Source organism: Rattus norvegicus, chromosome 5 (genome assembly GCF_036323735.1).
Source record: "Rattus norvegicus strain BN/NHsdMcwi chromosome 5, GRCr8, whole genome shotgun sequence".
NCBI classification, from domain to species: Eukaryota; Metazoa; Chordata; class Mammalia; order Rodentia; family Muridae; genus Rattus; species Rattus norvegicus.
In genome coordinates this window covers 138,063,133-138,072,638 of record NC_086023.1, presented here as the reverse complement: position 1 = coordinate 138,072,638, position 9,506 = coordinate 138,063,133, and the positions used below count along the sequence as shown (strand labels likewise).

The following is a 9,506-nucleotide window of genomic DNA, read 5'->3' as shown; positions in this document are numbered from 1 at the left end:
GAGGAAGAGAGGAAGAGAGAGAGAGAGAGAGAGAGAGAGAGAGAGAGAGAGGAAGATGGGAAGGAAGAGTGAGAGTGAGGAAGAAGAGTGAGAGTCTCCTGTAGCTTTATTCACCACTTATATACCCAAGTCTCCAGGTAGAAAATAACTGGGAAGCACAGTGGGAAACCCTGGCTCGTGACTACCTGGCTCGTGACTTCGGTAACAAAAGACCAACTACGAGACCTGATTAGGGAGAAATCCCAGAAGACCAGCCTAAATCTCAAGGATAAAGGCTGAGGAAGTAAAAGGCAGAAGTAAATTGACCACCACCCAGGTGTGGTCCAGGTGTGTCAGTTCCACATGCATCAGCCGGGCTCAGCAGAGGTCATGCAGTGGAGACACCGGGTGTTTACTACTTGGTCTTTTCTTCCTGTGCCGTAAATACATGGGAGAGGCCTCTGTCCAACAATCCCATGACTTCTTAACTGTGGCCATGCAGTTACAAAGCAGCCAGGCCCAAATCCAATATGGCACTACACTGGACCCCACAGGAACTAGATCTGCTACAGGTTAGAGCCTGTATTAGAGTTCCCTAGAGAAAGAGAAGCAACTGTCTGTGCACACGCGTGCACACGAACACGCAGTAAGAAATGGGGACAGAAAATAAATACGAGACTGAAGTTGGCTGGTCAGAGTTCTAGAAAGAGCCAATGTTTTAGTTGCAGTCTAAGGCAGGGAAAGAACTGATATCCATCTAAAGCCCGATAGGCAGCAAGTCTTTTCCTTGATCTTCCTCTGACTACCACTGGGATTAAAGAGGGTGACTGCTTTCTCAGTCTACTGACTAAATGCTAATCTTGCCCAAGCTACCCTTGCACATACACCAAATGTAATGTCTGACCAAGTGTCTGGGACCTTTGTGATGGGTCAAGGTGATGTAAAATTTGCCATTACAGTGCCCAAGAGGAATATTTTGTCTTTGTACAGTTATTAAATATACCCTTTAGTACTTGTTGCTTGGTACGTTGTCCTCATTATGAAAAGCAGTTGTGGTGAAAACACATTATGGGGTTGGTTTCTGAACAGCTCAGCCACCATTCAAGCAAACTTTAGACCGTTCATAATAAGCCCAGTTTTACTCCTGCCTTTGGATGTTTTATTTTTATCAGTTTATAAACTAATAGTGTGCAAAAGAGACTTACACTTCACGCACATCTTCGGCTCCAAACATAATTGTTTGAATAGCCAATCCTAAAACTAACTCACACTGGTCTTACCTATTGAGAGAAGTTACCAGCAGAGAATACAGCTATTTGTGGAGGCAGGAAATGTCTATCTGTCTATCCACTCAATCCTTACATTGCTACAATAGTTATGCCACGGATTTTATAGAGGAGAGAGCTAGGATTATAAAACTTGTCTTTTTTCTTTCTTTTCAGATTGTGTGTGTGTGTGTGTGTGTGTGTGTGTGTATGTGTGTGTGTGTGTGTGTGTGCTTGTGTGCAGGTGCTCGAGGAGCCCAGAAGAAGGGATTGGATCCCTTGGATCTGGAGTTACAGGTGGTTGTAAACTACCTGATGTGGGTGCTGGCAATCTATACCCTGAAAGAGCTATAAGTGCTCTTAACTACTGAGTCATCACTAGCCCTAAACCTTTTCCAGTTACAAAGACAACCACTGAAAGGCCATGCAAACAGCAAAAGCTTGTACTTAGCTTCCACATCAACTTATCTTTATCCTCTTTATCTTGCAAGTTCCAATCTTTATTGTTCTTCAAAATAAAATCTGGGAAAACAGCAACCAGGCAACCAAATAAAAACTATCTCTGGATACCTTACTGTCTATATATCCATACTGATGAGAGACTGTTGGGTTACCAGGATCACAAAGGACACAGGGGGGAAAAAACCTTATGTTGGGCCACTGGCCAACCTGGCTGAAGGTCAGTCCTCGGAAGGGGACACTTAGTGTCTCAGACAAAGATTGAATTACTTTATCTTTAAACTTCTTTCGGGTACATGCTCTTTTTATCTTAAATTATAAACTTTAATAAAGTACGAGGTTTCTATCGAGGGCCTCCACTTCAAAAGACAAACAGAAAATAAACCTGATGACCTTAGAAGTGAAGACAGCTTCACAGCTGAGTTCTGAAGTGGGCAAATGTTTTTAGCGAAACAAACATCAGGACTACAACTCCCAGCATGCCGCGCCCTAGACCAATGTTTATTGGCCGTCCCGCCTAGGTTTTGTGCAGTGTGACAGTTAGTATAGCTAATAAGAAGGAAAAATGTTTTCAGAACCCAATCCCAACAGTGCAGAGGCGAGTCCTCTCTGGGTTCCGGCTCCGGCTCCTTTCCCCGCCCACCGAGGCGGCGCTGTCCCTGACCAAGCTGCCGAAGTGAGGTGGGTCGCGGCTGTGTTGAGGTGACGTGGGTGTTATGGGGGAGGCGGACGCGAGGCGCGGGGCGCTTCGAGCCTGACCCCTTCGCTTTCGCTAAGGGCTTGGAAGCTGCTTTTTTGGAAGCTGCTGTTTTGCGAGTCCCAAAGGCCGCCGGGTGTCGAGTGTCCCTCCGCTGCGATCCTGTTCCAGTCCTCGGATGGCCCATCCTTACTACCCTCCCTCCCTTACTGTTGACCTTGGACCACTCCTTGCAACTCCCACACACCATGTCTTTTAGGGTCGCCCCTTGTACTCTTCCTGCTCCAGCCCCAAGCCCAAGGACATCTCTGAACCTAACTTTCATCCTTCAGCTTTCCCAGCTGACTCTTCCAATTTTACCCCTCTTTCCCCACTTTACTAGGCTCTTTGGACACTGCTGCAGCCTTTGTCCCCTCTCCTTGACCACCTCAGATCCTCTAGCTCCTTTGATGATCCTCTATGTAGCTCCCGTGAGTGCTTTCTTACTTTTCCACACCCTGTCCCTGGTCCTTCCAAGTTTACTCCCGTTGCCCTTGACTCGTACCCAGACCTAGAACTTTAATCTTTCAGACCACAGCTTGGTCTCTTCCCTCTAATCCAGGCTCTTGTCCGTTATCATCTGTGATCACCAAGCCTCATCTTGCTCGTCCCTCCTCTGCACTCTTGCTTGCTCGAGACTCTGTGCTGCTGAGCTCCGAGGAAGAAAACCCAGCATGCACTAAGTCTCTTCTCCCTCAGATCTTTGTAATGCAACGTGACTTTGTATTTTTTTTTTTCTGCATTTCCTTTTCAGTCAGTAATGGACTCCCTGTCCCTGCCAGCCTTGCTCGTGCTCATCTGTCCAATTTGCAAGTCATAGTTCAAATACCACCTCTTCCATGAAAGCTCCTTCCCCATCCTCTTCAGAGAAATGTCTTTGTGTGTCCTAACTGCAATGGCACCTTTTCTCTCCTCTCGTCCGTTTCTCCCTCCGGTACTAGTGGAATAGTTAAAAACCTCAGCTTTGGGGGCTGGGGATTTAGCTCAGTGGTAGAGCGCTTACCTAGGAAGCGCAAGGCCCTGGGTTCGGTCCCCAGCTCCGAAAAAAAGAACCCAAAAAAAAAAAAAAAAAAAAAAAAAAAAAAAAAAACCTCAGCTTTGGAGGGATGAGCATGGCTCCAGTTTTGCCATTTACTGTGTGCCCTTAGGCAAGTGACTTGATTTCTCTGAGTTTCACTGTCATCGTTTCTAAAGTAAGTATGAAAAGAATACCTGAGCCAGAGGCAGTGGCCCACACCTTTAATCCCAGCACCCGGGAGGCAGAGGTGCTGTAAAAGTGAATTGAAAGATGCCTTTGGACTGCTCAGCCCTAGGTCAAGGACCTTTTAAAGTATTAACTAATACTGACTACTGTGTGATGTGCCCTTTTCAGCGCTGGCCAGGGAGAATGGGTACATACTGTCTATTCCCTGGAACTTATATTGTCTAGATTGTGTTCAGGCTTGGTCATTAGTGACTTTACCCACTGAGTCATTTTTTTTTCAGCTAAGTTTTAAAAATGTATTATATGTATGTGTGTGCACCTGAGTATATGTATGTGCACCACATGTGTTCAGGTGTCTGTGGAGACCAGAACAGGGCATTAGAACCTCTGGAGCTACAGGCAGTTGGGAGCTACCAGATGTGGGTACTAGGAACAGAATCTGGGTCCTCTGTAAGAGCAACAAGTGCCAATTCTCCAGCCCCCAACTCAGTCTTTCCTTTAAATTTGTTTGTTTTAGTGTTTGAGACACAGTCTCATGTAGCTCTGACTGTTCCAGAACTCACTGTGTAGACCCAGCAGTCCTTGAACACACAGAGATTGCCTGCCTCTGCCTCCCAAGTGCTTGGATTAAAGGGCTGGACCACTATGCCTGGCAGTCTTTCTATTCCCATATTGACCCAGCATTCAGCCCTGGAGAGAGACTTGGTGAATTATATGGTCTTAGCAGTTTTAAAAGAGGATATACAGTTGGGCATGCATGGTGGCACAAGCTTCTAAGTCCAGCACTCAGGAGGCAGAAGCAATTGGATCTCTGTAAGTTCAAGGCCAACCTGGCCTACACAGAGAGTTCCAGGATAGCCACAGTTACATAGAGAACCTCTGTTAAAAAATCACTAGTGGAGGCTATGTTACTTCTTGTATATAGATCCTAAAGTCCGAGGCAGAGTCAACAGAGGCAGAGATGAAAGTTCTCATCCCTTTCATCTCTCGTTCGGAAAATCAAATGAGCACCCAGCCTTCTGCTGCAGAAAGTGACCACAACGACCCCCGTCCCTTAAGCTGCTTATAAGTAACTATCAAGAACAGAAGTGTGGAAAGTAAGCACACGGACAAGCACAGCCTTCTTACAAAGGAGAAAGTGGGCACAACTCGGGGTGCTGAGGGACCTTAGCAGGGGGTGAGATTAGACATAAGAAAGCAAGACAAGCGTTCTGGATACACCTCCGGCCTTCCATACACTTCTTATTCAGTTCACTATGTGGGGAAGCATGCATATTTTTTTGTGGCTGTGTCAGATATGGATGTGCATGTGGTCTCCATGGCTGACGTCAGTGTGTTGATTGTATGTGTGATACGAATGCGTACACAGTAGGTCCAGCTGATGTCGGTGTGTTTGGTCCCCTGTGTGGCGTGATAGGATGTAGCTAAACATGACTGCTGCTGTGTGCTATTTAGCCTGTGCATGCGAATCTGCCTGATGTTTGTATGCAGAAGCTGGCACTGACCCACAATGGCAGACAGGGGTCAAGCTCTGAAGTAGGTCTTGTTAACCTCTTGGAAGATTTCGGAGGGGTCTAGAGACGAATGGGTGGGACGAGCATTAGATTTTTTTATGCTTGGCCTTGAAATTAACGGCTTCAAATTACTTATGTTCACCTCAGAGTCAGTGAGTGAGTGGCTACGTAACAGGAAGATGTTGAGTTCATCTCTACGTGGAGGCACCTTTGCTTGCACATAAATTATAGTCTAGAGTGCCATCGTTTATGTCACGAAGAAGAGTGACATTCAGATCGCACAGGGTGCATCTGTTAGTGGTGGGTAGCCTTAACTCTATGAAAGTTTGTCATTTGGAAGTTAAGGAGCAAATAAAGTTATTTGTGGTTATCACAGCTTCAACCAGAAGGCAAGATTCTGTGGGGTCTCATGGCCCAACACAAGGAATAAAGGCGTTGAATGTTGTGTTTGCTCTCAGGGTCCAGAGATGGGCAGCGAGAAGGAGCAGAGTCCTGGAGCACACCTGCCTGAGGAAGGGGAAGGGGCTAAGCCGTGGAGAGTGGATGACTCAAAGGACTCTCAGACCACATCTGGGGAGGAACATGGACAGGAGAGCCTGTTGGAGGGGCTCCATGAACAGCATTCACAAAAGCCATGGCGGAAAGTCACTACCCAAGCTGGAGGCCCCGGGGATCCCATGACTTTCTCAAGCCCAGAGACAGATGAGAAGCCTTTTACTTGTGCTCAGTGTGGCAAAGCCTTCAACAACACCTCCAACCTGAGAACGCACCAGCGGATCCACACTGGGGAGAAGCCATACAAGTGTTCAGAGTGTGGCAAGAGTTTCTCCCGGAGCTCCAACCGCATCCGGCACGAGCGCATCCACCTGGAGGAGAAGCACTACCAATGTGCCAGGTGCCAGGAGAGCTTCAGGAGACGCTCCGACCTCACCACGCACCAGCAAGATCACCTGGGCCAGCGGCCATACCGCTGTGACATTTGTGGCAAGAGCTTCAGTCAGAGCTCCACGCTGGCTGTACATCACCGAACCCACCTGGAGCCGGCCCCTTACATCTGCTGTGAGTGTGGAAAGAGCTTCAGCAACAGCTCCAGCTTTGGGGTGCACCACCGTACCCACACGGGTGAGAGGCCTTACGAGTGCACTGAATGCGGGCGGACTTTCAGTGACATCTCCAACTTTGGTGCACACCAGAGAACACACAGAGGGGAGAGGCCGTACAGGTGCACCCTGTGTGGGAAACACTTCTCCCGGAGCTCCAACCTCATCCGACACCAGAAAACACACTTGGGCGAGCAGGATGAGAAAGATTCTAGCTAAAGGGGGGCCCTGATTAGGGAGTAAGGAGAAGGAGGCCTTGAACACCCGCTGTGGCCTCCAAGACTACCAACCCTTCCCTTTGGGGAACAGCTCCTTCTTGCCTTTGTAGTCAGGAAATTCTGAGAAGGGACTGAGTAAAAATCCTGTCTCTTCCCAGCAGGTTTTTGCCTTGGAAAATCAGAGTGCCCACTCTTCATTTTCTCAGGGGAGGGGGGAATGGGGAAATGACATGCTCTTGTCACTGGGGCATCAGTCCCCATGGCTTTGGGGGTAGTGCCAGAGACAGTCTCTGTCTACAGGTCCTCCAAAGTTGTCTAGCTTCACACACACTGCAGTGGCCTGTGAGTTCCTATCTGCTGTGCCTCATCCCGTCAGCCTCTAGGGCCGGTGGCTGGGAGGCACGGTCCTCCTGTTGAAGGCCTCTTCAGTCTGAGAGGAGGCTTGTGGTCCCTTCAGTAAGAATGAAAAGGAAGCCTCAGGGATTCACAATCCAGGGACCCTCACCCTCCCGTGCTTGTTACCTGGTTTTCTTACCCCGACTTGTGTCTCTCTCCTCAGTAATCACCAGTAAAACACTTCAGTGAAAAGGATCTGTGTACTGATTTGGGGATATGGAGCACTGGGGAGATTTGGGGATATGGGGCACAGGGCAGCCATTCTGCAAAGGGTTTGAGTTGGAATCTGAGACAGTCGGTGGCTCCTCTGAAATGTGAAAGACATCAGGGACAAACCTCTGGAGCCTTGGAGCCTTGGAAGAGGGAGAGGGAACTGTCACTTGAACATCCACTATAGGCTGTTGGTTGTACAAGGCATTCTTTATCTCATTTGGTTGCCACAGAAACCCTCAAGGGCAGAAGATGAAGCGGTCTAAAGGAAGGTCACTCAGTGGGCGTGTGGTGGGGCCAGTGTAGACCTGGCTTCTTCAGCCCATCCGAATGCTTTCTGAATATATTCGTTGGCCTCTGAAGGAGGCTGGCTTAGAGGTGGGTGCTAGTATGGCCTCTTGATAACAGCCTTCGCTCTTGGAAGTCATATCAAGATAAGAACCTTTCAAACTAGGGTTGGGGATTTAGCTCAGTGGTAGAGCGCTTGCCTAGCAAGTGCAAGGCCCTGGGTTTGGTCCCCAGCTCTGAAAAAAAGAAAAGAAAAAAAAAAAAAAGAACCTTTCAAACTTCAGACTATAATTGAGCACTTTCGTGGCTAGGGGAAAAGGCAGTGACAGGGAGTAAGGATTGGGAGTAGGGTAATATAAAAATTAAACCCAGGATGATAACATGTCACTAATAGCAGTGATTATCCCGAGGGCTCGGACAGTAAGGTTTCCTATCCTCACTTAGGCCTGGCTTCACAGGTCAGTTTCTCACTCGGAAGTTTATCATTCACCCAGCTTTCCTTTCCCCAGATCAAGACACCCTTTCCTACCTCTTCTGTTAATCTGTGGTCCTGCCTCCCTGGGTAAGGGGGACTCCTCACTTATGCCCAGTTACTAGAATGCTGACAAGGGTATGGCAGTGACTTGACCCTGCCACTCAGCCTGGATGGGATATAGCAGGAACTTTACACTCATGAATTCTCACAGGCACCTTGAGAGGTAGAAGTGTGTCCACACTTCACAGCTATGGAAACAGGCTGCCAGACAGACTCATCCGAGATAATGGAGCCCATAGGTGCCATGACCACAAACGGAATCTACTGCCCAATGCTTAGGAATTTGATTTAAACTACAGAAGACGGGGCCGGCAAGAGGGTTCAGTGGATAAAGGTACGTGCTCCCAAGCCTGACGGCCTGAGTTTGATCCCCAGGACCCACAAGGTGCAAGGAGAGAGATGACTCCTCTAAGTTGCCCTCTGACCTCACGCATACTGTGACGCGTGTGTGCACACATACAACAAGTAAATGTAATATAATAAATGTAAACTGTAGGAGACTTCTCGATGATTCCCTTGTGTACGCAGAGCACTTTACAGTTTGCAAAATACTGTACAAAAGTGCACTTACAAAAGTGCTTGTATTTCATATCTCTTTCCTCCCCTCCTTTTTTTCTTTTTCCTTTCCCTCTCACTTCTTTTCTTGAACTGTGTGACCAGGCTTAACCTTATTTTAAAACTTGTAGCCCAGCATATGCCACACATTTAATCCCAGGATTTGAGAGGCAGAGTCAGGTAGACCTCTTTGGGTTCAAGACCAGCCTGATCTACATATCGAGTTCTGGGACAATCAGGGATACATTGGATGACCCTGTCTCAAGAAACAGAAAACCAAAAAAACCGTAGACATGTAATTTGGCATAACTTAAATGCCAATCGGCCGCTGAGGACAATCACGAGCCTGTTGCTGTAGTGCCAGAAAGCCTGCAGGACTGAAATGAACACCAGAGGGCGGGAGAGATCGTGAACTCCTGAAGCCTGCAGTGAGAAGTGAGGTCTAGAGCACTTGGGAGGCCAAGGCAGGTGGAACTTTTGAGTTTGAGGCAGCCTGGTCTACATAGGGAGCTTCAGGACAGCCAGAGATATGTAGATAGACCTTGTCTCAAAAAAACAAAACAAAACAAAACAAAAGACAAACAAACAAACAAACAAAAACCAGTGACATCTCCCTCCAAGTCACTGGGAGGCCCACCTCCCCCAGAATGCAGCGGGCTCATTATTGAAGGCATTTCCCAGTATGAATGGAATTTACTAAAAGTCAGAAAAATGACACAGGAAGAATTTGAGGGCATCAGTAGAAAAACGTCTTAAAGACATCTTAAGGAACAAAACAAACACTGGGAAATGGGAAATTAGAATAACTGCACTTTCTCTGGAGGGTTTTGATAACTGACTTGAGCAATCTGCACAGGCCAGAGGGATGGCTCAATGTACACGCCTGGCACCTGAGCTTGACCCCAGTGCCACAGGAAAAGCAACAAACTGAATCTGGAAAACTCCTCTGCAGCTGGCTCAGCGTGGTTAAGAGAACTTACCGCCCTAGCCAAGATCTAGGTTCGGTTCCCAGCGCCTACCTCAGGTGACTCACAGCCACCTGTAGTC

The 9,506-nt window shown here is 47.8% G+C and overlaps 1 protein-coding gene and 1 long non-coding RNA gene across 2 annotated transcripts; one reads left to right on the top strand and one right to left on the bottom strand.

The window, feature by feature from the left end:
- Positions 1–1,435: 1,435 nt before the first annotated feature.
- Positions 1,436–3,666, bottom strand: LOC120102964 (uncharacterized). The gene is made up of 2 exons (XR_005504968.2): positions 3,531–3,666; positions 1,436–3,396 (listed from the first exon to the last, which is right to left on the bottom strand). It is a non-coding gene; the product is annotated as an uncharacterized LOC120102964 (long non-coding RNA).
- Zfp691 (zinc finger protein 691) lies at positions 2,370–7,063 on the top strand. The gene is made up of 2 exons (NM_001107968.2): positions 2,370–2,384; positions 5,616–7,063. Exon 2 carries the CDS (start codon positions 5,625–5,627, stop codon positions 6,474–6,476), a length of 852 nt encoding a protein of 283 aa, NP_001101438.1. The 5' UTR covers positions 2,370–2,384; positions 5,616–5,624; the 3' UTR covers positions 6,477–7,063.
- Positions 7,064–9,506: the final 2,443 nt, after the last annotated feature.